Below are 27,575 nucleotides of genomic sequence, written 5' to 3'. Positions count from 1 at the left end.
GGGCTGTCGCAAAGTCCCGGACAACGTAAACTACTGGGCTGCAGTATAGTGATGAATCTTGAACTTCTAGGTAATTTTGATTGCTATTATTTATTATTTTACTTATTTAAGATTACCTGAATTGTTGCTTTTATTGTAGAGTCGTTTGGACAGAGTTATCCGGAGGTAACAGATCTATATTTCACCATACGATCATTAGTTCTACTTACATTTATACGTAAATAATACGAAATCGTATGCGCTACGTATTTTAGATAAATCGCATGTACGAAATTGGAATTTTCATTTGTGTGCAGGATTGGTGTAAAAGGGCCCCTAGATACAAATGTGTAGTGAAACCTACTGACCCGTAAACAGTGTGTTTATATCCGTGCTTTTCATTCACTCTCAGGAATTTTTGCAATATTTAAGACATGCTTCTATGTAAGACATGCTTATACGCAATCAAGACATGCAGGCGTCTAGAGGCAGGCACAATTACAGTCCACAAATTTTCAAGTTGTAAAATACTGGTAATGTTCAGTGTTTGTTATTACTCGAGGCGCGGATATCCGGGCTAAGGGTATAGTTGGTAAGTAGTCGTCTGACCAACGACCATAGGACTGTATTTATACTCGATTAGCACAGATGCAAATGAAGCTATTTCGACCAATAGACAAGAAGTGGTGTCATTACCGATCAATAGATGAACATGATGTCATCATAAGGCTCCACCTCTGTTTGTTAGCTGCTAACAAGAATTCGGCCATCGGGCGTCCATCCTGTACATGGTGTTTAGTCATTTGCTTAATTAATGATTTAGCACATAGAAACAACGCCCAGGACGCCATGTGGTACGTGTAGCTGTTCCTGACTTGTAACATTTTGCTTGTTTCACAGTGTTTCTGCATAGTGGTTCTGCAGTCTGACAGCTTGAATTTTTGGTGTGCGTGGCTAAGCGGCCACGGTGTTGTTATAAAAATCACTAGTGTAGTCTTCAACAGAAATTTGGTGTTCCACGGGAATTTATGAAGGGGAACGTGCATTGTCCATGACAGCAAGTCTGTTTGTTGGATGAAGCAACTGACCTGTAAGTATGCAAGTCTGGAGACGCGGCTTTGCATCTTTGTTAACTAGACGAATGCATTGGAAACCTTAGCTGAGATGAGTGGGTTGGGCTAAAACCTCAGTATGCAAACCATTAATTAATATATGACGTGACAAGATGTGATTACATACACTGGCCGAGGGTTTAGCACTGTAATGTGCTTCTCTGTTTTTTGCCTTTGTTCTTTTCATGAATCTGATGAAAGATTTGCGGCCGACAAAAGCCATAATAAAAGTGGACCGGCCTAACAAGGACTTTCTACTACAAAGTTAGCGGTTTTTCAGGTAAATGCAGGACATGCTTGCATAACTTCAAAACTGAACACAACTGGCAGGAAACACTGTTAGGTAAATCTCTAAATACGTTATTGTATTTAATGGCTATTTCTATGACCAAAGTATGTGGCAATAGTTAGCTGGCTAAAGTCAAAATTTTGAAAAGTGAGGAAGTTACTGCAGCTCTGTCAGCCTTGCAAATGAGTATCTTCATTTTCACATGCCAAAACAACAAAGGAACAGAAACTGTCTTGTGAATGCAGAGCAGCTTAAGAATATTGTCAAATCACATCCCCCATTATATCCATCAGCTTCATTACAGAACAATTTGTTTATGAGCCATTTACCTCTTGCTTGACTGGCTTTAGGTTAATTGTCCCCACCAGGACAAGTCCACCATGATTCAAGGTCATCAGACTTACACCTATAGTGGCAGGTAGCATGCACAGCTTCCGCGCAATGGCACTTTCATGGTCTTGCGTGAACTCCAGTGCAGTTGCAATACTAGTCGTGGTTACTATTAGAGTGTGGCTTGTGTGCATGAACATGACACAAAAATGCAGCTTTTATGTTATACAAGCTTCTACGGTATATACACAGATATCACCTAAGTAACTTACTTGACTAAATAAATATACGGGCATGCTTATATTTTTGAGTTACAGAACATTACGTAGGTTTGCAACATGCAGAAGCAATGTGTAAAACAGACTCAACAGAACACTGCTACTTCTATATATAATTTGATGGCTTTGAGTAGTGTGAAACTTATTACAGGGTGACAGCAATAGGTATGCAAATGGTTAACCAGGCTGCTTTTGTTCTTGAAAATTATCTCTATCATTTGGTAGTTAAAAGTTGTGTTTAAGCACGCTGATATCATTGTCATCTCAACATTGCAATTGATGTCACTTTTGTACTTCAGGGATGTAGCAAGTAATTAAATTGGTTATGTTTAATGTTTGCTATTAAGGGACATACAGGGTATGTAGTTTCCTGACCTAACCAAACCACAAACATTCGCTAATATCTAAATGTAATGGCACTAAATTTGACACAGGATGATACAGTGACAGAGAAAGTTTGTAGATTAAGTTCAAGGCTTGCACTCATGCATAGTGTTGCAAAGACTTTGGATACTCCAAATATAGAGGTCAAGAAATCTGAAGGAATCTTCTATATTTAAACCAGAAGTTATATGGCAGTGCTTGCTGCTAATGACTCAATTGTTTTAATTAACTTTTCTTGCTACACTGTGGTAGCATATCACTTTGTAGTAGGTTTTGGTAATGTTGTTGCTGTTGCAGTTACTGTCAGTAACATCACTTTTGTTCTTGAGTAAGGTTATGTCAACTTGTAAAATGACTACAGATATTTGCAAGACTTAGCTAGTTAGGTCGTTGGTGACCTGTTTTGCGTTGCCAACTTATGGCATTAGTTAGAAGGAAGGCATCATTGTACATTTACATTTGGTTGGTGTTACCATGATGAAGGCAGCACCCTTGTCATTTTGGGTTAATTAAAGCTGGTGGAGTACTTTAGTCACATGCTGAATAGCAATTGCCTATTTGCATTTTAAGCATTCGGTTACATTACTGTATATTTTATCTGCTACTTGATTGTCTACAAATGACAGTCAAAGTTAGCTTAAAAGGAGGACACACAAATCAAATTAATATAGCTTAATTGCATTAGCACTGACAGGGAGCAATTGACTGTCAGGGATGACTTCAATGCAACTATTCTAATTGTAGTTGCTCTCATTATGTGAAATATTACATTTGGAATTAATTATTGATTGATAAAGATAATAGGAGTTGTATGACTGGGGGATCACTAAGATGTTAACTTCTGATTTTTTATGAGTAGGAGAACGATGGTACATTGGACTCGGGGAGTGTTGCTTTGACTTGTGCATTTAATCGTTATGGCACACTTTTGGCTGTTGGCTGCAATGATGGTCGTGTGGCTGTCTGGGACTTTCTGACGCGAGGAGTGGCTAAGACTTACACTAATCATGTTCATTCTATTTGCTCTTTGAGGTAGAGTTATATATGTGTTGGATAGGTGTTGATAGTTGTTTTTATTAGTGTCTTTTGGTGGGTCAAACAGTGTCGTCAGTCAACATGAGTATTTTATGTATGCATGTTCTGCTAGCACTCTGTATTTCTATGGAGCTGTTTGTGTAGTTTATTGTTTTGGTTAGTTCAGATTGTTGTTGTTTAAATAAATTATTTGGTTTCTTAGCTGGAGTCGAAATGGGAAGCTTTTGTTGAGCTCCGGCACTGACTTCACTGTGTGTGTGACAGATGTGTTAACAGGTGACTTGGTTGTTCAGTATCGTTTTCCATCAGTTGTCAGCAAAGTGCAATTTCATCCACGAAACAAGTTAGTACAGAGAGCTTATGTGCACATTACATTATGGTGAACATAATTGATTTGCAGTGTGTGTAGTGAGAGTTAACAGATAACTTTATTCTGCTGGCTAGAGTAGCTTTGAGCTGCATCAATTAAAATTAACATATGTTGGTGTACATGCATGTATGTACATACTTGTGAGTGAGTGATTTATTTACCCAGGGAAATAATACTGTTTAGTCAAAGACTGGTTTACCACAGTACCCTGCAGCATCAAACAGACTGTTCAGTCAACAATACAAAAGTACAGCAATACTGTTCAGGCAAAACCTAATACACATGACAAACAGCAGCAACAGCAAATGTCTAAGATTACAGTACTAAGGATTAACATGATTACCCTAAACACATTACAGTTGACTTATACATACCTGTAAACGAGTCAAGAGACTTGTCTCTTATCACACACTTCGGCAAACTGTTCCATAGCTTACATCCACTAAAGCTTAGTGCTCTCTTTAAAAAGTTGCTTTTTGGTGATGGACAGAGAAGTCTTTGAGTCTTTCTTGTTGGCGTTTACATAGACTATATCGACTGCAGAAGTGCCTTCCAGGTAGAACGACAGCTGTCATGTTTATATCTGTATGTCATGACAGCCAAGAAGAAAGTCAGTCTGTCCTCAAGTATTGGTAGGTTTAGCGATGCAAAATAACTCAGTAGTTCTTGTGCAACGAGGAGAATTTGGGTTATTCTAGCAGCATAACCCTCAACAAGCTTTTAACTTTTGAAAACAGATTTACCACAGTTTATTCACACAACAGAACTGTACTCGAGGATTGGTCGGACTAGCGATTTGGAGAATATAATTTTGTCATCTCTGGATAGTATATGACTGGACAGTCTCAGTAGACGAAGCCTCTGATAAGTTTGTTCACAGACGTAGTCAATGTGTGCTCACCAGGTTAAATGCTCATCAATCACAACTCCAAGGTACTTGTATTGGTGGACACATTCAATACATGACAATTAATCATCGCTCTGCAACTTGCAGGTAAATTAGCACCTCTAGAACTCTTGATAGCAAGAAATTTGGTCTTGGTAAGATTGAGTTGTAGTTTGTTATGCTTTAACCACTCTTCAACTCGACTCAAGTCCTCGTTAATCTGGCAGATTGCTCCCAGAAACCATGTTGAAAATTCTATAGTCAGTTTTTATATTTGTAATGATCTAAGCAAATTCTAATTCCATTCTGCAGTTCATTTTAACTCGAGAAAAAAGTAGTTCTAGAACTGTTTTGATCGAATTGTAGCCTGTATACCTGTTCAGACAGTTGTAGCTAGTGCAAGTAGGTTTCATATTGGATGCTGTTTGTATGTGCTGCAAGTCTTTTTACAATTTTCAGACTCTCTTGATTTTTGTTTCTTACAGGTTGCAACGATGCTTTTATCCATTTTCAGTTTTACAGATTTTGATGTTCAGGAGTCATGGTTTCCTCTTTCTTAATTAATTAATTAATTGAAGAACCAGTAAAGTGCATTAAAGATTGAATTTGTAGAAGGTCTGGAAGTTTTTAGTTCAATTAAGTGGTAAATTGAATTGTAAATGAATACTAGAGCAGCTCTTAGGTCAGGTTTTGACATAATTTCATAGGATCGTTCCAAGTGAAACAAAGTTCTAGAATGACATCACATGTGTTGTGTGCTCAATTATGTTGTATAGTCGTGTTACATTTGGTCTTTCAGTCTAGTTGTGATGTTTTATGCAGACATAGAACACAGCATGACTTTGAATGTGTTAGATGTTGAACAATTATTTGTCCTATTGGTTCTCAGTTAGATATCTACTCAGATGCTGTCATAACTCTGTGGCTGTAATCTGGGAAACAAATTTTTAGGAACTTGTAGTGAACAAAACTAAATTGTGAAAGGTTAGTTGGTTAATTAAGTTAGGTTTTTGTGATTTTGCTGTAGTGTACGTATGTACATTGCTTTAAACATTTTTATTACTTCCCACATTTCAATAAGCTACAGAATCTGAATCAATGACTTTAGTCCATATGATTTAGTCAAACATTGCTTAAACATCAGTACACTTTCTAGATGATGATTTCAATAAGAGAGCCAATGAAGATTCTCAGAGGTGGTCAAGAGCTTGCAATGACACAGAGACTCATAGTAGTCTCGCGTAGCCAACCCCTGTCCATTGTGTCATACTTCTGGGCGAAAATGGGTCTGGTAAACAGCCTTTGATGTTCCTGTGTTGCCGCATAGCCAGAAATCGGCTATCAAAAGATCGAATTTGGTTTCTTAAAGGCTTGACTAAAGACCAGATTGGTATGCATGCAGTGCAATCCTATCTCAATTCACTTCTCTTGTTCATAGAGAACAACTCAATGACTGCAGGGATGACTGCATACTTTAATTAAGCTAGTGCTTGAAGAAATACAGTACCGGCAATAAGTAAGCTGACAGGGATACCATACGATAGGATACGATAGGATACGATACCATAGGATACGATACCATACCATACCATAGGATAGGATACGATACATAGGATAGGATATCATACGATACCATAAAAGATACCATGGAGGATAGGATAAGATAAAAGATGATACCATACAATTAAGATAAGATACCATCCATAGGATATATGATACGCAATATGATATATGATACAATTAAGATAAGATACCAGATGGTACCATATATGATACGCAATATGATATATGATACAATTAAGATAAGATACCAGATGGTACCATATATGATACGCAATACGATACGATACGATACACATACGATAAAAATGTTAGGTTACTTATTGCCGGTACTGTAGGGGTCGAAAGTTTTGCAGACAAGTACTCATACTTTACACTGGTTGTTCGATATATATATATATATATATATATATATATATATATATATATATACTAAGTTGGGAACAACAGTCTGCAGCTAGAGTCGTTGCTGTTTATGAAATCTTCACGTCTACAGCAGCAGTTAAATGTGGCCGTGGGAACGTTGGCATCAACATCATACGTGTAGCATTATGCGCTCGTGTCACAACAGAGACTGAATGAGAACGTACTGAATGAATGCGAACATACTCGTTGCCGTTTGCTGTTTGATGTCTAAAGCGACCACAGACTGGCCAGAGTGAGCGATATCTGGAAGGGCTTGGAGCTGACGTCATCTACATGTACGACATTGATCAGGCTACATGAAATTGAAGTCTGTCAACGTCAATTTTCTCGTGGCCACATTTAATTGCTGCTGTAGACATGCAGATTTCACAAACAGCAACGACTCTAGCTGTAGTCTTTGAGCTGTTCTCTGCAATACAAAAGAAGCTAATTGAGATAGGATTGCACTATGTGCATACCAATGTAATCTTTAGTGAAGCATTTAAGAAACCAAATCCAGTCTTTAGATAGCCGATTTCTGGCTATGCAGCAACACAGCGACATCAAAGGCTGTTCACCAGACCCATTTTGTCTGGAAGTATGACATTGCGGAAAGGGGTCTGGCTACGCGAGACTAGACTCGTAGCACATTGCGATGTCACAGTTGTTAAATAAGCTTCTTATGGATTTATTAGGGTAATTAACAGTAAAGAAAAGCCAAGGTTAGAAGTAATGCAAAACTGTTAAACTTGCATTTATAAATTAGATCATTAAACTGAACATTTACATTTTAATATGGTTATGGAGATTCTTTGTATATTACGTACTAGCAAATGTATTATAAGAGGAGTATGTGTACCAGAATAGTGTAACTGTTTTACATAACAATGTTGTTGTGATTCTAGCTGCATATTTTTGGCTTGTCCAATGAAACATTCTCCAGTTGTAGTCGATATTGCAAAAGGTGATCATCGCATAGCTCCTACTAATGGCGAGGTGAGATCAGTTACTTTAGCATGCATGTCTTGTTGTAGCTTGTAGAATCTTACAAATGAGCTTACTGATGTGAAAGATTTTTACTATTTCTAGGGTTTGTTATGTTTAAGTCTTGTTGTATATAGTGCTATTGCATTTGAGCATATCCTTAGTCTTAGTATGTTTATGTTCACATAGTGGTTATTTAGCCATGACTGGTTACTTCCTTATGTATGCTATTTTGCCCGCAGTCTTTGCTGATTGGACCATATCATTGATGTCATCGTTAATCTCTTCATTTCTTGCAATTTGATGACGTTGGATAACTTATATACTGTGCCAATTGGTTTAAATGGAGGCTCTAGAGCGAGGAGGAGTAAAGTGACTAGTGGGGCAGGAGCACCTAGTCGGCAGTATACTGTTCACCATCCTTGCCAGCATTGCTAATAGGAGTTGAGACAAATTTGTAGGCGTGGTAATGTCGTCTTCTATCTTGTCTATGGTCTGTGGAAATAGCAGTCGGCAAAGTAGCATACACAACAGAGTAGCCGGCCACGGCTAAATAACCACTCATGTGACTGGTTTATGTTTATGGAACACTGCCATGATCAACGTTTGAACTCAACAGAGATGCAATTTGATTGTTCAGCAGGATCATGAGGTGCTGGGTGGCCAACAGACGGATGGATCAGCATGCCAACCAATTCGTGGTTATAATTTTGACGGGCTGCCGAGTGTGCTTGCATTTGACTATCCAGGGACCCCTATAAAGGAGAGCTGTTTGTCTGACTGTCTGTCTATCTGTCTGTCTGTCTGTCTGTCTGTCTATCCTGGACACATGTCTTTGGCGGACACCATTTTGTGTTGCGTTGTAGCTAAATTATGCGTGGGAGTGTCAGGACGTTTGCACGGCGTGTCCAAGGAAGATGGATTAGGTTTATTGTTTTGCTTTTGTCTCTTTGTAGTATTAACTGGTAGTCTAGCGCTATATGACTCTTGAGTCTAGATGTTTTCTGCGCCACAGTTTGTGCTGTGTCACAGCTTTGTGCTATGTTGGTAGGGACTACAGTTACGCCCATAAGCTTGTTAGTTGTTGCAGCTGTATGGAAGAATAGACCACTGTCTGTCTGTCTGTCTAAGACATATATTTTCAACATTGAAATTTACATACAACATAACTACAGTACCGGCAATAAGTAAGCTGACAGCCATACGGATACGATGGGATACCGATACGATAGATACTATACCATACCATAGGATATCATATATATAGGATATCATAGGATACGATAAAAGATACCATGTAGGATAGGATAAGATAAAAGATGATACCATACAATTAAGATAAGATACCATCCATAGGATATACGATACGCAATGTGATATATGATACAATTAAGATAAGATACCAGATGGTACGATATATGATACGCAATACGATATATGATACGCATAGGATAAAAATGTTAGGTTACCTATTGCCGGTACTGTAAGCAAGTGTACTGTCCCAATCACACATAGCCTCTATCAAACTAAAAACCTACAGAAACCAACCTTATATCTGTCTTTCTGTCTATCTGTCTGTCTGTCTGTCTGTCTGTCTGTCTGTCTTGTATCTGTTTATAAGAGTGTTTCTCCAAGACGGTGAGTCAGTGTTGCAAAATTTTGCTTGGGCATGCCAAAATGACGGACTTGAAAGTGAAGCTGTCGTTGTCTTACTGACTTCTCTCAGGACGACGTACTTTTTTGTTGATCAAACCAGCCTTTTCCTGCATGCGAAAATCTCTGGAATGGTTGGATCTTCAGCGAATTTAGACTGCCTATAACCAATCTCGGATGGTATGTGTGGACTGTGTCATTTATTGCCAGTGATGTTGAAGAAAGCAAGATATTTTTTAGTATATCCGGGTTTTTGAAAAATACGCCTACTTCTTGTGCTTGTGTACAAGTGTTGAATAGCTGCACCATTCTATACACGTGTACCCCACAATAGCAACAATGTCTTCAAAGTGACGGCATCCAACAAGACTAGAAATGTCTGCAAGGTGTAGTATATATATACAGGGAACTGATTATCCAGGTGAGTCAGTAACTGCATGTGACTTCCAAGTTTTTGCTGCCTGGATATATATCTCAGAAGGGGATTTCTCAAAACAGGACACTCAGTTACATTTTTGTCTTCAAAGGGATATTAACTAACAATCAATAATCTAATCAGCCTGGGCGAAGAATGGGATCTCATATAGTGTTACATAGAACATGTAGAAAAAGGAATTTGATGAAACTAATACAGTCAATTGAAGAATTTATTGGTTGCAGTAATGCCGAACCATGTATGGAATTGCCAAGTTTATGGTTGTGTTTGTTGTAGCCTGAGTTGAACATGACTGCGTCTTATGATCGGAAAGGAGGACGGGTATATGTTGGAAACTCAAAGGGATTGGTTAGCAATCATTTGTTTGACTTTACACAAATTGTTAATTGAATTCATTGCTTTGGTAGATTACAGTCCTGGATTCTGTCACACTTGAGGTAGTGGCAAATGAGTGTATGTATTGCAGTGTGTTAGAAGCATTGTTGAAGAGGTGTTATTATCTTTAATTTGTGCTTTATTGATTGTCTTAAATAGATGGAATAGGCAGTACAGTTGCAACAGCAATTATTCAGTGTTTTGTTTAATTACTAGAATGGTTTATATGACTTTCACTGTCTGATAATATGCTGCACAAAGGCTATAAGAATTGCTGTGTACCTACAGTAGATGCTATGACATTGCAATCTGTGCTGCTTGGACTTTTTGAGGGACTAATAGGATAATTTGAACAAACATGCACATAGAAATTAACAATTAAAATGTAAGTATGAAGATGGGAAAAATAGAAAAATTGACAAGTATTTCTTGTGATTGTAATGAATTGACTCACTGAATAGCAATGGTGAATGAAAAAGATTTTGGAAATTTTTATAATGTCTTATCATTATATGTATTATTATTATTATTGTTATTATTATGCTTTATCTTAATTATCATCGGTATAACACTAGAATTTAATGTAGACATGTGCATGCATGTGTGTGCGTGTGTGTGTGTGTGTGTGTGTGTGTGTGTGTGTGTGTGTGCGTGTGTGTGTGTGTGTGTGTGTGTGTGTGTGTGTGTGTGTGTGTGTGTGTTGCTGTAGCTCAATTTGTTAGAGTGCATTTGGAGAATGGAAACCTTCGGGACCTTGCAGGGTTGCAAGTTCAAGTTACAGTGATGGCCAGCTTTGGCATAATTTCCTTAAGCAAGAAACTTACACACAATTGCTTTTTTCGACTCAGGAGTATAATGGGTACCTGGTCATTGACTGGGGTGGATGCTGGCTTGGCAGCAGATGGGTACTTGTGGGTCTTGGCGTCCAGTCCTAGAGCTGCACCATAGCGAGTGCCCCTGGACGACTCTGGGCAAGATTCAGGTGGATTGTAGCGCTGGCCCTAAGCCTCCACATAGCGCATGGAGGCCCTGTCTTTAGAGGCAGGGAGAGCTATCTTTGCAACTGACCTTACTGTCGATGTCAAACAACGTGAAGGGCTTAACGTGTGTCCATTTGTTCAACATGTGTGTGTGTGTGTGTGTGTGTGTGTGTGTGTGTGTGTGTGTGTGTGTGTGTGTGTGTGTGTGTGTGTGTGTGTGTGTGTGTGTGTGTGGTCAATTACTTATTAATGACAGCTGCATTGATCTCATAAATGTACTAATGAGTTGGCTGGCATGAACTCATCTATTCATTAATTTGTGTTTCATTTGTGCTGTATTTTGCAACTGCATTGATTGATGAGGTGGCCAAAACATAATGCCTGGAGTCATTGTTAAGTAGGCTTTGATTAATATTTTATTCAATTCTACTAAAAGTGATAATCTATGTAAGGTGACACATGCTTATAGATTAGCAGTGTTTACAGTACACGTCTGGATATTGCATATCAGAAACTATCTCTAGCGTCAACAAGAATTTGGACCGAGTTCATGCATAGTTCAAGGATAACAAAATGGAGCTAAACCTGTCTAAAACAAAATCTATGATTGTTGAATGTTCTTGACTCAGACACAGGTATGTTGAAGGATCATCCTTTGGGATTATGATTAATGATCAGCCTGTGGAAATTGTGTCAAAGTATAAATGCCTGGGAGTAATCATAGACAAAAACTTGAACTGGAAAGATCAAATTGATTATATTGCTTCCAAAGTCAGTTAATGACTTGCTATTTTGAGATGTTGTAGAGAATTCCTTCCTCAGTCTTCAAGAGTTTTCTTTTATAAGTCATGTATTCGTCCTGTATCGGAGTATTCATCTGTGGCTGGAGCAACTGTTATCAGATTGTTCTTAAAGGCTTGAATCACTCGAGGGATATGCAGCAAGACTGATTACAAATTCTAAACCTAGAACTAGAACACGGCTACTGCTAGATGAGTTGCATCTACCTCGATTAAAAGATTGACTAGACTACTTTCAGGCTGTCTTGACATATAGATGTATACACAATTTGGCATCAGGATACATGAGTAACATCTTTACTTTCCGATTGTCTTTATACTCTCATGTGACTAGAAACAGTAAAAACTTGTTACTGCCAACACTGAGAACCAACTTTATGAAGAGAACTTTTTGCTATAGAGGAAGTCAACTATGGAACAACTTGCCAGCTATAACCAAAACATACACTACTTTACAGTCCTTCAAAAAGAACATTAAGGCCGTGTTTCCACTAGCTGCACCTTAAACTAGTTTAGCTTAAATGAGTTTAAAACTAAACCAGTTCAAGAAAGCGACTGTTTCCATTAGGAACTTGCACATCCGAGATGTGCTAAACAAACCATCTAAGAACGTGATAATTTGAAGTATTGGGCTGGTCTGTCACCAAGTCAGGGCAACTGTTGCTTGTTACTGATTCAGCATCTGCTAGTAGAAATTTGCATGAGGATGACCAAGGACACAGTCTTCTCTCTCTCCGTAACTGCTGATTTCTTTCCCCTAGCTAAAGACCCTTACATCTTCTAGGGCAATTCTATTCCGACAAAATAGTCAATATCATCAAAACAGCGTTGTCAGAAGCCATCTAAACAAGCGCGTTACTGTCACGTAACAGTTAAACCTAAACCACTTTGCTAAACCTACTTCGGAGTAGGTTTAAGAAATAGGTTTAGGTTTAAAATATAACTGGTTTAGTGCAGGTGGAAAGAGGTCAATTCTTAAACCAGTTTAGCTTAAACCACTTGTTAAACCGGTTTAGGCACTACTGGATACACGCCCTAAGACTCTTTTGCTTGTAAACTAGCTTAGTTTTAGTTTATGTTTGTCCATGTAGTATTTAGTATGTGTTATCTGGGCAGTATGGTAGATCAATCTTTTGATTGAATAGTCTCCCAAATAAACTAAACTAAACTAAAGCAGCAGTCCTGCTTGTCATTTGGTGTTTCTTGCAGAGTTTGACAAGTTTTCGAATTACAACTGGTGCCAACACATCAACAACTGTAAGATCAATAGAATTTGCAAGGAGGGGAGAGTAAGGCGATGTCTGAATTGAAGACTGATTAGATGAGCTGAGTTTTGTCTGTAGTCATTTTTTAGTGAATTCATCTGATCGTATCATTCGAGTGTTTGACAGTGATGATGTATTGAAATCTCGAAAGGAGAACAGAGAGCCTGAATGCATCCAGAGGCTGCAAGACCTTGTGAACAGGTTATAAACTGGATGTCTATGTGTATAAACTGGATGTTTATGAATGCAATTGACTGTCTATTATAACATTCAGTCAATGGTAAATGAGTCAGTGTCTTATTTGGATATAATTTTTTTCACTCACAGATTTGGGAAGTTCTAAAGTGTACTTGCACTGGAGCTAAAGGCTATCTTGCTCAAAATGGTTGTTTTACAGCTCATAGCTGGCCACAGTTTATTTAGTTATTATAATAGATAGTTTCATATTTTCAATACATGGAATAGCTGCTATTATTGAAAAAATTTGCATGGCTGCAATAAAGGCACAAGGTAATTCTTAATTTAGAAGAAGAAGAAGAAGAAGAAGAAGAAGAAGAAGAAGAAGACGGTTATATTTACACAGGAATGCCCCTTTGGCTATTGAGGCCAATCTCCAGGGGGTCCTGCAGCAGCTACCTAAGTAGGCTGCCTTTTCCTCCAGCATTTCTGCGGGTAGTCATTTATACTCCGGACTCGAGAGAAACAATTGTGTGTTAGTTTCTTGCTTAAGGAAATTATGCTGTATGTTCACCATCACTGTGACTTGAACTTGTGAATCTTCAAGGTCCCGGATGTAAACACTCCATAAGATGACTCTCTAACCAACTGAGCTATCGCATTGCAAATGGTTCTTTTACAGCTCATAGCTGGCCACAGTTTATTTAATTATTATAATTAATAATTTTCATATTTTCAATACATGGAATGGCTGCTATTATTGAAAACACTTGCATGGCTTCAATGAAGGCACAGGATAATTCTTAATTTCAACGATTTCATAAAATTGATGATAACTGCACGTACCTGGCTGTTGGAGATTGATGTGATATGAGAGGATACTAAGTGAGGAGGCTTGTGGTCCATTAGATCTCAAGTGTGTGTTGTTTACGCAATTTCATAAGTCTTTGCAATGCCATTGGGTAGTGCCAGATATGCTGATGGCAGTTGTACTATGTACTATATGCAATTACAGTTCTACAGTACTGTAACCAATATTGGGTACCGTACTTGCTTGATTACTACTTCCAGGGCTCAACTAAGCTCCTAGGTAGTATATAGAGTACTGGTTCTGGACCACTTGGATCTCTCCAATACAAATGCCAATTTTTGTGGTTTAGTATTTCATTTGGATCTCTCCAATACAAATATCTATTTTTTGGTCTATTATTTTACAAGAGCGCAAAAAAACACAAACACAACCATTCAACACGCAACCTTCCAACTACCATCTCCCCAATACAAACCACTATTTTTCCACCACCCCATCCTTTCGAACAAAAACATTGCAAAAGATAGACCAAATCGGGCTGTGCTAAGGTGGAACAGGTGGTATTATTTCCATCGGTGATCGAATTGGAACCAAACGCTACCACGTCCAATGATGCAACCCAGACTCTGGTCCAAAACTTCTTTGCCGATATGGGTCGTCGCAGCAAGAAATGGATTGTCGAGCACCTCCTTGTGGAGAACGCGTACGAGAACAATCTCCTCTCCGACATAGCCAAGGTCGACTATCTTGCCGGGAATTGTGGGCCCACACACTTCCAACCTCTCGTGGAGCTGCCCATGTTTGTCGACGATATGTGCACGTTCGGATATATGTGTCTGGAGGATGTGGTCTACAGATCTGGAAATATCTTCCGCACAACCGGGGAGGGTGGATCTGCACAGAACATTGTGGGAAAGATCCGAACGGCCCTTCGAAGGGACACCTTGGGTACTACAAGATACAACGCACCATAGCCAAGATCGAAAGAGATACACACTTGGTCGTGGGCAAAATGTGGAAAAAGCTGTTTCGAGGCTCCAAACCGTATGGAGTGTTTGTGGCAAAGATCGACATATCCGATGTTTCAATGGAAGAACTCCAACAGGCGTGGCCTCAGATAGAACAGAGTCTGCTCACCTTTGGCTATGATCTTTACAGCATTGACTACACCCAGGACTTCTCTGGAGTTGCAAGACCCACCAGTTCCGCGACAAGGTCGATCCGTACAACGTGCTGGAGAAAGACACCCCACCATCCTGGAAAAATACCACCTGTGTAGGAGAGCACGTATGCACGTGATTGCACAGCTGTCCCGATGGATACACAACCAGGACAAAGGTGTACAATAAGATCATCGCCCAATTTGAAGCGGGAGAGGTTCAGGCATCTTTTGGTGGCAAGTTGTGCGAGTACGTGGACTTTTCTAGTTCCCATCTGCAAAAAAACATTCCTCCACTCCAACGTACAAGAACGCGAATGTACGCGCATTGAGGTCTCCCTATATGCATGTAGGGGTCGAAGCTGTCCAAACGACAGCACAAGAAGTCGTGGCAGAGGTTCTCGAGCTCGTTTCTCCACTCGACCACTCGAGTCTATTCGTGGTGCAATCTCCAGAACAACAATGGAGAAATTTGGCTTCTGGATTGGATCGATGTATGGTCCTAGACCATTGGTCGATGGGGGAAATTCTTGTCATGAGGTACGCCCACACAAAAACCAGAAGGGTGGCACACATCCATTTAGCCCCCACCACAGCAACCAAGGAGGACGACAAAGCATGGGAACGTGCCGTGCAGTGGGCTGCGGGCGATTTTGTGTTCCGCTGTTGTCCCATCTTTCGGGTAGACATTCTATCCATCTGCAAGACCACCGACGGCAAAGACAACCTAGAGCTCGGTCCTCTTCAATGCTACACCAAAGGGGCCGATACGAAGACCATCTTGGCCTCGTCCAAGAAACCGACACAATGCCATCGAGATGCAATCAACCCCAATACACTAGTACCAGAGACGAAGTACATCTCTTGGACTTGGCGCGAGAAGAGCCACACGATTGGGTAGAAAAGTCCATATTCGAACTACATTCCATTCCAACCGACAGACAGATTTTGACTCTTTTGAAAGATGCGCGGAAAAATTGCCTGCAGGAGATCGAGGATGCATTGGTATGCGAAGAATGGAAGAGAAGGACGCGAGACCTGCACAAACAGTACGTACACGATCAAATAGAGAGAGAAAAGAACTAACGTCTCAAGCTGGAAGCCCTCAGACCTACATACAAGCCCAAGAAGAACAAAGATAGAAGTCTGAGCAAATATGGTCGGAATTGTCTATGGCTCTACACATCCCTCCTACCAAACTATCGAATCTACCCCTCGAACAACCTGGTTCCACATCATGGGCTACACACGTCCACGGAACCCGCCAAAGATGGGAAATGGAATGCGAGTGGTGTTGCAAAACGAAACAAAGAAGTACGTGGTATGGGCCACCAAGACCATCCACCAACTCTAGAAAACACACAAGAAATACTTCCAAAACAGCGCTTTGGAATATTGGCTCTGCGACCATGAGCTGTCCCCAACGCGCACGTTCTACAAAGACTCCAGAGAGATTGTGAGGAACCTAATCGTCGTGTTGCAGACTCCTGACCCCACACAACTCAAAGAAGTACAGAAAATGGTCGACATGGTACAACACATAAACCAACTCGAAAACGAAACCAACCACACCATGGAACGAATGTCCCCACCAAAAAAATACAGAAAGATGATTGATCTATCGGAAGAAGAATACGCCTGTCGACAATACACTACAGCGATACTGTATGGAACAGAAAAAATAATCCTGTTCCTGTACCCGATAGACGAGTTGGGCGAGGTCGTAAGCAACGAGATTCCTATCGTGAGTGGATTTCTTGACAAAGCGGCAAAGCCATGGGAGGTGTAGAGGCATTGATCACTACGATTGCTCCTATTTGATGCTACCCCAGAGACGTGTGAACCAACCAGACCAAGAAAAAGGATCGGCTGGCTGCTATCGTCCTTCAAAACCCAAACAGCCAGAAGTGCTGCAAATTGGAGACACTACCTCCAAACAGCGAGTTCTTTGTGGAGGCCTATGGTAGGTATACATATCGGGGCAACCCAAAGTTTGCACTCGAGATCAAGAGGAAGTTGTACTCCTCCAACAAATTTGTTGAAGAGATATTGCAAGCCGATCCATCCTTGCTCGAACACCCCATTGTGCTGCGAACACTCTACATCAGCACAACCAAAGCAAAAACAAGGCTGTGTGCGTTGAACTCGCTCCTACCCCTATAGATTGACCACTGTGGACCCTACGGGAGAGTGAGGATGCCACAGCGAGTGGTAGCGAGGGTGCCACATCAAGTGATACAGAGGGTGCCACTCGGAGCACCACAGAAGACGTTGCAGAGGGTGCCACAGAAGATGTCGTAGAGGGTGCCACAGTGAGTGCCACAGTGAGTGCTAGCGAGAGCACCTCAGAGAGCACTACAGAGTCCTCCACACCTCCACCAGACGGAATGCAACTTCTGGACCCAGACCCTGAGCAATGTATGGGGCTTGAGACACTCCCAACCGGCGGTACATATCGTATCGAAGCCTATGGGAGGTGGAGAGAGGAGGATACGTAGAGGTACACACTCGAGATCCAAGGCAGGCTCTACAAGTTCAACACTAGTATTGAACACAATATACGGTGCAAACCGAAGCTCCTGGAGAACCACATCGAGTTGCGCATCCACAAAAACAGCTACTCGAAAAAAGGCGAAAGGCTCCATCTCCTCTTCAAGGCACGACCTCGCAAGAGGAAAGCCAAAAGAGATAGAACACCCTTCTAGACAAATGAGACAAATATGTATACCAAGGTCTGGGTGTCTACGATATGGCAGATACCAAGTTGTATGGACGAGGAGGATGTACTACGTGGAGCCCCAGGAGTGCAATTTTCGGATAGGGAGACATAGAGGAGTATGTTGGAGAGAGCGGTCAAAAGCACAAAACAACCTTTGCAGCGCCGGATTCATCTTCCAGATGTTGCAGCGATCTACCAATCTCCGCTGGAATACGGGTGGGAAATAATTGGGTATGTTTGCTCGGAAGATATACAAGATCGGATCGTGCTCGATGAGATGGAAGGGAAGAACGCGTACATAGTACGGCAACGTCTCTACCCCGGCAACGAATTTGAATTCCCCTACAGGAACCTCGTACTCTGCAACTGTTGGCGTTTTGTTCTAGCTTGGACCTGGGACGAGTAGAGAAAATTCAAGAATACAGCAGACAGGACAAAGAAAATCAAAAAAAACGACAAAGAAAATCCAAAAAGCGACAGGTAGGTAGGCAGGCAGACAGAGAAAATCCAAGAATACAGACATTTGGGCAGGCAGGTAGAGACAGATGGGTAGGTAGGTGGGTAGGTAGTCTTTTTACCGCACCTAGAGATCTCTGTACACATCTTTGCACGTGCACCCACCCGGGATGCAGACAGATCGGATAAGGCCCTAAGTGGATTGTCCGAAGATCGAATTGTGCGAATCGTCTACCACAGTTCTTCGATCTTGAGTCTGGTGTTTTGTAGAAAATCTCGTTTGTGTTTGATGGTTCTGTAGTGCACCTCCATGGCCTTCCAAGGTACGTACCCCACTACGGTACCGTCCACACTGGTGAGAGCCTCCTCGAGAGACCCTGTGTTGTCCCTTCCATCCACAAGTTAAGGTTCCAGATACTCGACTTGATGGGAACCACTAGCAATTCTCTTCATGGTGGTGTAGAGCGTATCGGTTGAGGCAGCTCCATAGTCCACAAGTGTTGGAACACTCTTCTCTCCGAGTACCACCATACAAACCCAAGCCACAGGGGTGGTCAAACGGTGGTTCGTGTCTCCTTGATAGGACATATTGTAGCCCGGTGTCGGTCCTAGTTGTTCCAAGGTGCAGATACGGTAGACAATCTCCACGTACAGACCTAAGCTAGCGATGGGTGAGAGATCTAGACCCATCCAGATCTGGGGTTTATAGTACCGAGGTATACGACCGTTGGGTTGCCTTTGATACGGAGCCTTGTACTCGAGTAGCACAATATCTCTGGAGGCCTTCGATGGTACATCCTCTCATGTAGTATGGATGCATCTATTTTTACCACGTATTGTCGACAAAATGACACACTACCCGTCTGGACTATAGCCTACATTCCCAGCTCGAATATAGATCTGTCCATCCATACACACGGTTCCACTATCTATCTCGACCAATTGTTTCGACACAAGTTCAAATGCCATTCCCCACCAACAAGCGATACCCACAGGAGATCTTGACTCGTCACCTCTCTTGTTGTCGAGCAATTGTCGAAAGGAGCAATAGAGATTCCAACCCAATAGAGCAGCTATCTCGGATCCTTCGACTGTATGTCGTCACAGTCAATGCCATTTTTTCGTGCGTTGTCAGAGAGAACCAAGTTGTTTGAAGAATGCACGAATCTTGCTATCGAGGGATTCCATATGGGTATATACAAGGGTAGAGAGAATTCAATGCCACTGTCGAGAAAAAAAACTATGTAGCTCTATACATAGCCTGCTTTGCAAAGCGCAATGTTCACAGAGACAGTTCTACCCAGCATACTAAACACGTTGTCCAATGGTGTGTATATACCGACCATAGACAAACACGGCTATCCACCACGCCATGGACTCCTAGAGTTGGACAAGGAAAGTCTCGACAAAATTCTACAAAAAGGTGAGATTGTATATTCTACATATTGTATACAAGATAGGCAACAAAGACTCTTTGCGAAGAAACAAGCTCGAGTACTATCGTCTTATGGACGAGTTTTGGTAGTTGTTACAGTGGTGGAAGACTCTGTCTTGGAAAATACTGGCGCCTGAGGTTCATACTGCGATGCTACACTCTGCGAAAGGAGCAGGTCGGAGATACAGACCAGCTCCTAGGACACACCAAGATGTCATGTTTGTTCTTTGCAAAGTGCGTAGCCGTCGATACGCATCGAAGTGGGAGTGGCAGACCACCAACAGCCAGGAAGACCCAGTTGGGTCAACAGATGTCGGGTCGCAGGACATTGGACAATAGGTTTCATCAAAAACATCTTCTAGCTCTATACATAGCCTACTTTGCAAAGTGCAATGTCTGCAGAGCCAATGTCCACAGAGACAGCAACTCATAGTGATCCAGAGACGGTACGTCCAATATGTACTCCTAGAACCTCTAGAGTAGCAACAGTGGTGTTCAACGAGATGCCAGAGGAACGTCTAATACCTACCCGTGGAGTAGCAACTACACTGTGTCCAATGCGGCGCCAGTGGTACAGCCAAGACCAATCCCTAGTCTGCAAGATATGCTAAACACCAGAGTGGATATATCAACTATAGAACACAATGGCTATCCACCCCCACATAGACTAGTAGGACTAGACATTGACAACCTCGAAAATATTTTGCAAAAGATTGGATCGGATGTACGTCTTGGTGGGAAATCTAGAAGTAGAGATCCCATTGCATCTCTACAAGTTAGAAACGGAATAGATGCATTGTCGTCCTATAGGAAACGAATTTAGGTGGATAGCGCAATACTGCAAGACTTTGTCGCACAAGATTGCCGGTGATGGTAGATGCTGCGAGCCTGAAACCACAGCTATTGGTACTGTAGGTCGGATCGAATATGTAGGAGCAAGACTAGTGGTATAAAAGACAAAGAGCTATTGTCTATTCTTTGAATCCTAGAAGACCATGGACATATATCCGAAAGCGAGGTTGGTATAATGTGTTTCAAATATCTCAGATAGATCCATATATCTCTTGGATCTGTCTCTTTCGATCTACAAGGTATGTTGCATGAGTCGAAGTTTCAAATACCTATATGTGTGGAAGTAGAAAAGCCATGGAAGTGGGAGATTATACTCTAGATCGTAGTATCTATCAATACTACGAAGTATGTATATATGGATCGCAAAAGAGATTGCACCTACAACAACAGATACAGCAACAATTTTGCACTACAAAGCTATTGGACAACATATCTTGCCTACTTGTAGTTGGAAGGGTTCTTCTATTGCGAAATATCCATTGCATATAGGCAGAGTCTAGTTTGATGGTGCTTGTTGTTGTAGGTGTAGTATCTGTTGTTGTTGTAGATGCAATCTCTTTTGCGATCTGTGCATATAGGGAGACCTCGATGAGCGTACACTCGCATTTTGTACGTCAGGGTGGAGGAATGTGTTTTGCAGATGGGGACTAGGAAAGTCCAAATATTCGCACAACTTGCCACCAAAAGATGCCTGGACCTCTCCCGCTTTTGAATTGGGCGACGATCTTGTTGTACACATTTGTCCTGGTTGTGTATCTGTCAGAACAGCTGTGCATCCACGTGCATACATGCTCTTGTATACAGGTGGTATTTTCCAGGATGGTTTGGTGTCTTCCTCCAGCTCGTCGTACGGATTGACCTTGTCGCGGAACTAGTGGGTCTTGCACAGGTATTCCACCAAGGTCTTTCGATCGAGATTTCCGGAGAAGTCCTGGGTATAGTCGATGCTGTAGAGACCATAGCCAAAGGCGAGCAGACTTTGTTCTATCTGGGGCAACGCCTGTTGGAGTTCTCCCATCAAAATATCGAAGATGTCGATCTTTGCCACAAACACTCCATACGGTTTGAAGTCTCGAAACAGTTTTTTCCACATTTTGCGTGCGACCGAGTTTGTATCTTTTTCGATCTTGGATATGGTGTGTCGTATCTTGGAGGTTGTCTCTCTTTTGAGTATAAGTGTGTGCAGGATGCGTACCTCGATGTGTCGTATGGTACCCAAGGTGTCTCGAAGAGCCATTTGGATCTTTCCCACGATGTTCTGTGCGGATCCATTCTCCAGACACTATATCCGAACGTGTACATATCGTCGACAAACACAGGCAGCTCCACGGGAAGTTGGAGGTGTGTGGGCCAGCGGTTCTCGGCAAGATAGTCAACCTTGGATATTTTGGAGAAGAGATTGTTCTCTTACGTGTTCTCCACAAGGAGGTGCTCACCGATCCATTTCTTGCTTTACGACCCATATCAACAAAGGTGTTTTGGACCAGAGTCTGGGTTGCATCGTTGGACATGGTAGCGTTTGGTTCTTCTCGACTAGTATATATAGGTCTACATAGAATTGCCTCTTCGACACCTTTTGACGTGGTTCCAATTTGATCGCTGATGGAAAATTATACCACCTGTTCTACCCTAGCACAGCCTGATTTGGTTGATATTAGCGATTTTTTGTTGGAATAGGGTGGGTGGTGGTGGAAAATATAGTGGTTTGTATTGTAGAGACGGTAGTTGGAAGGTTGTGTGTCTAATGGTTGCGTTTGTGTTTTTTGCATTCTTGTAAAATACTATACCACAAAAATAGGCATTTGTGTTGGAGAGATCCAAGTGCTCCAGAACCGGTACTCTATATACTACTCTTCTAGCCTTGACTTTGGCCAAGGCTTTAAGATTTTCACACATCTCAGTCCTTTAATTAGTCTGGAATAGACAAGGACATACACATTATTCAATTTGTGAATTGTCAATTTACACTTTATTGTTTCGTCAAGGAGTACTTGAAAGGCATTTGTCAGGTGTCCATAACACCATTTTCACTTCTGGCTTAGAGAACAAATTGGCCATTTGCCACCTACCTTCAAACGAAAAGTTTTTTGTAAAATTTTGACAAAAGAGATAGTCCCTAATAGACATTCATTCATTCGTCTACTACTTTGAATTTATAAGCCACTGTAAGTACAGAGCAATAGAAATGAGTAACATCGTAAAAACAAGATTTCAAGGAAATAAGTAGTATTTTATTATGTTTACAGGGTTGTTCTGTTGTCTCTACCTCTTCTGGTTTTATGGAAACTGATTGTAATTCTATTTTGTTTTATTTAATACCAAATGAGAGAGGCTTTAGATTTTGCAGCTTTATGAAACTGATTTTTAATTTTTCTCAGTTTAATTAATGTAACAACTCACAAGTTGTTTATGGATGTGCTTGTTGAAATGTAGCTAGTTTTCTATCTACTTCTGTAGAACACAATGGAAAAAATGCTGTTTTTCTGGTGACGGGGAGTACATTGTAGCTGGCTCAGCACGTCAACACGCATTGAACATCTGGGACAAAGCCAGTGGTAGCCTCGTGAAGATACTTCAGGGAATGAAGGGAGAACTGTTGTTAGACGTGGTGGTAGGTGATATGCATGTTTGAAAAACAGCAGCTGTTATAGTATGTGATTTACTTTTTAGTGGCATCCCATCAGACCAATCATTACTTCTGTTTCAAGTGGAGTCGTAACCATTTGGTCTCATAATCAAGTGGTTTGTAGCTTACTCAATTGTTGTCGAGTTTTGTCAATTTTTTATTGGACATTGGAATGGAAATTGAATTGACTAGGATATTTATTTTTGGACATTTTAATTTTGTAGGAAAACTGGAGTGCTTTTGCACCTGATTTTACAGAACTTGAAGAGAACAAGGAGTATGATGAGCATGAATCAGAGTTTGATGTTGTAAGTTACACTATTTTGGGGTATGTGTATAGCCATAAAATGATTCTTTGCATTTAGGAAGATGAGGACAAATCTGTTGAGAATATGTCTGATAGAGAGGCAGAAGATGAAGAAATTGATGTTGTAACTGTAGAAACAGTCCCTGCTCTTGTCAGCAGGTAATGACTGGCTGCTTTGCTTGTGTTGATTTCAGTGCATGTTAGTCAGTTTTATTTCAGTGAAGATGAAGGTGAAGAAGGGCTTTCTTACCTTCCTATTGCTCCTGAAGTTGATGAACCTGAAGAAATTGGACTAGGACAGCTTGAAGTGAGATTTTAATTTACAGTTAATTGCTGTTGTTCAGCTACTTAGCTAGTTGAACCCTTTTTGAGTTCCTTATATTAAGTGATATCTGTATCTTGTGCAGTTATGCCAGGCAGTTACTGCTTGCTTTCAAATTTCATAAATTTATGGGAAATAAAATTGGCATGACACTCACGCACTCCCTTTGAACTTTGAACGTTGAACCTTGAATGTTGAACATGCATAGCAAGAATCACTGTGATGGGGGGGGGGGAGCTTGAATGGTGGTCTCTTTGGCTATTGAACATTTTCCTGCTGGTGTAGTTTGGTGAATATTGATGCCTTTGTAGGTCATCTGATCATCAAGAGAATCTTCTACATTTGCATATGTTGATCCCCCTTGACTTGGTATGTTTGCAGCACATTTGTTCTGCCCAGTGCTTGTGGGCTACCTTGTCAACTTCTTTTTGGTAATGGCTGAATGATCCTTCCTTGTCTTGCTTGGTCTTAGTAAGACTGGTACAGTACCATCAGTGTTGGACATCTATTGACCTCACGTCTTGGTTTACAAGATCTCTCCTCCTTCTCTTCACTCCATTAAAAGGTCATCTCTTCTTCAGTTTTCCAAAGCAATTTGTCTTGGACCATCACTGACGCCAAAATGGAGGTAGAGTTGAAATGGCTTGGACGTGTGGGCTGTATTCACAAGTTGTGACTAATACACACTTGTCCTGTCCTGTCCTGTTGAAAGTTACTGTGGTCATGCTATGTACCATCAGCTCTTCTTAGCTCCGGAAACATCTGAAACAATACAGACCACACACACACACACACACACACACACACGCACACACACACACACACACACACACACACACACACATGCATGCATGCACGCATGCACAGACACACACGCATGCACACACGTGCATGCACGCACGCACGCACATGCACACACACACACACACACACACACACACACACACACACACACACACACACACACACACACTTGAAGGAGGAAAGAGGGAGGGAGGAGAGAGGGTGGCAAGAGAGAGAAAGAAACAAAGACACATGCATACTATTACCTACCTGTGAAACGGAGGTACAGTATTACTCACCATAGATCAACGACTAACCAACGACTGACTAGCAACGCATGCTAGGCTTAGATTGTTATCGCTGGGTATCGTTAAAGCATGTGCTAAAATTGTTTCAATGACGCATGTTGCTATGTCAGCAACACAACACAGGAGCTACACAGGAATTAGAGTGTAATATATTGCATAGTAATTGACACTTGCATGACTAGAACAGTAAATGTGACTGCCTGGATGATTCAGTCAATTGCTAGCTATTGAGTCATTCTTTTGTGTTCTTATATGTAATACACACATTGAGTTTACCAGCGGTGCCTATTACACTGGTAGCAGAGGGTGGTTGTGTCGATGAGCGTATCATGGCAGAGTATCACGTTAGTGTTCCTGTAATGTTTTCTTCAGGAGATGTATGCAAATGGTTTCTAAGGTTCAAAATATGCAGTAAGGCCAACAAGTGAAGCAAGGAAACAATGTCACTTAAGTTGCCTATGTTATTGGAAGGTGAGGCTCTTGCAGCATGGGTGGAATTGTCAGAAGATGTTCAAGAAATTATGATGCTACGAAACAGCACCTCCTTAGGTCGAAGGCTGTAGAGTTGGTATCTTTGGACAGGTTTCACTGATGCGTGTTACAGCCGAAGGAATCGCCTGTATAGCTGCATAGGTATGGCACGTGGAGGGTTTGCTTTGTAGTGCTTCTTCATTACAGTACTTTTAGTGTTGCCATTATTGTGGGAAATCAAGCGTTAAAGTACTGGTTGTCTGAACTCAGATGGTCTGTTGTAGATGTAGGATTTACTTCAGTACATGACACAACGATAATGAAAAATTGCATTAATGAAACTTTGCTATAGCCTGATGTTGACAACAAAAGTGGAGCCAGTTTGACAGGACTACCCGTGGCTCTAACAGAGGGTGGTGAACTATTGAGTTCTCCAAAGAAGAAGGCAAGGACTGTGTGCATTGCTGTTGATGGGTGTAATCCAACTGAGATGCAAGCAGCTGTTGAACCAAATAAAGGTACTTCTCTGTGTTGAAAATTTATGGAATAATGGAGAATTTGTAGTTGAAACTCATGTCTGCATTTGCAATATAATAATAATAACAAAAAAGCCTCTATAGCCTAGTGGTTAGAGTTCTGGTACTCTGACCATGATTGCCTGAGTTCAATCCCGGGTGGCGACAGCAATATAATGAAATGAGTCTGTTGGTTCTTTCTTACTGTCTATTTGGCTATGACTGTGAGGGTAGACTTGTTTCCGTCGTTGGGGAGTTTCTGTGATCTGGCATTGGGATCAGTGCTTTCCTGGTAGTCATTGATATCTACTGGGCATGCTGTTCAGAGCTGGCGAAATCCTTGTAGTGCACACAATCAATGATTGATGAGCCAGTTACTAGTGCCATATGGATTACACGGAAACATGTATCTCTCTGGGACTTGCCTGCCGGGTTGATGGGCTTTCAATTGAGGGTAAAGACCCCTAGAGGTGATGATGACAACCGCTGTGGGTTAGCGGTTAGCAGCAATGACTACCACTCCATGGTTTGGGGTTCAAACTCCAGTGATGACAGTCAATTATGAAGTTTGTTTGTCTTTCTCTCATGTTTTTCTAGCTTTGTCCATGAGACTATGACTCGTTTCAGTCATTTGGGAGTTTCTTTGGTCTGGCGAACGGTCTATTGACGATGGCGTTTAGCACTTTCTAGTGGTCATTGATATCCACTAGGCGTGCTGTACCGAGTTTGCAGTTACAATAACGCCTGCAATCTATATTGAATTGGCTAGTCATTGATCATTGATCATTGCGTGGACTACAGGACCCTGCCAGGCTCACCTGTTGGGTTGGTAGGTGCCCAGATGGGTGTAAAGACCCCTCTTGCCCATCATGGAGGGGCGTAACAACACAAAGCCACTATAGCCTACTGGTTAGAGTTCTAGTTCTCTGACCATGATGGCCTGGTTCAATCCCCAGGTGGTGACAACAATATAATGAAACAAGTCTGTTGGTTCTTTCTCACTGTCGATTTGCTATGTCTGTGAGAGTAGACTTATTTCCGTTGAAGGGGAGTTTTTGTGATCTGGCGTGGGGATCGTTGGCAATGAGGATCCGTGCTTTTCAGGTAGTCATTGATATTTACTGGGCATGCAGTTCAGAGTTGGCGAAATCCCCGTAGAGCATGCAATCAATCATAGATATGCCAGTTACTAGTGCTATATGGATTACACTGAAACATGTACCTTTCTGGGACTTACTCTAAATCAAGTATATTTCGAAGTCACTTTAATTTTGTAAATTCTGTGAGGACCGATCAGTTTCCTAAATTTAATCGCTTCCTAATTTTTCTAAAAATTAGCAAATTAATTATACATGTCCATATACTACACATATATATTATGTACACTAGTACTCATGATTTGCACACTCTGATTGTCATAATGAGAATATTTTCCACACCATGTCCCACTTGTCCCACTGAAGTTTGTCAGTTGAGCCTCGATCTTTTTGTTTGCTTTCTCACATATCATACT

General features: G+C 41.2%; 1 protein-coding gene and 1 long non-coding RNA gene across 2 annotated transcripts; both read left to right on the top strand.

The window, feature by feature from the left end:
* Positions 1–11: 11 nt before the first annotated feature.
* On the top strand, positions 12–26,621 carry LOC134176841 (retinoblastoma-binding protein 5 homolog). Its single transcript, XM_062643512.1, has 15 exons — positions 12–70; positions 140–165; positions 3,232–3,404; positions 3,610–3,750; positions 7,534–7,624; positions 9,978–10,049; positions 10,109–10,138; positions 13,066–13,145; positions 13,200–13,322; positions 23,188–23,341; positions 23,401–23,472; positions 23,581–23,664; positions 23,722–23,822; positions 23,883–23,970; positions 25,900–26,621. Exons 1-15 carry the CDS (start codon positions 52–54, stop codon positions 26,080–26,082), a joined length of 1,437 nt encoding a protein of 478 aa, XP_062499496.1. The 5' UTR covers positions 12–51; the 3' UTR covers positions 26,083–26,621.
* On the top strand, positions 24,955–25,892 carry LOC134176843 (uncharacterized). The gene is made up of 3 exons (XR_009969375.1): positions 24,955–25,487; positions 25,548–25,709; positions 25,764–25,892. It is a non-coding gene; the product is annotated as an uncharacterized LOC134176843 (long non-coding RNA).
* Positions 26,622–27,575: the final 954 nt, after the last annotated feature.

Source organism: Corticium candelabrum, chromosome 3 (assembly GCF_963422355.1).
Source record: "Corticium candelabrum chromosome 3, ooCorCand1.1, whole genome shotgun sequence".
NCBI classification, from domain to species: Eukaryota; Metazoa; Porifera; class Homoscleromorpha; order Homosclerophorida; family Plakinidae; genus Corticium; species Corticium candelabrum.
This window is presented reverse-complemented; position numbering and strand designations above follow the sequence as displayed.

Bases quoted from the DNA above. Each gene is read 5' to 3' on its own strand.
- LOC134176841 (XM_062643512.1), top strand. The intron at 23,342-23,400 runs GTAGGTGATATG...TTTACTTTTTAG, and splicing joins AACTGTTGTTAGACGTGGTG to TGGCATCCCATCAGACCAAT. The intron at 23,665-23,721 runs GTAAGTTACACT...CTTTGCATTTAG, and splicing joins ATGAATCAGAGTTTGATGTT to GAAGATGAGGACAAATCTGT.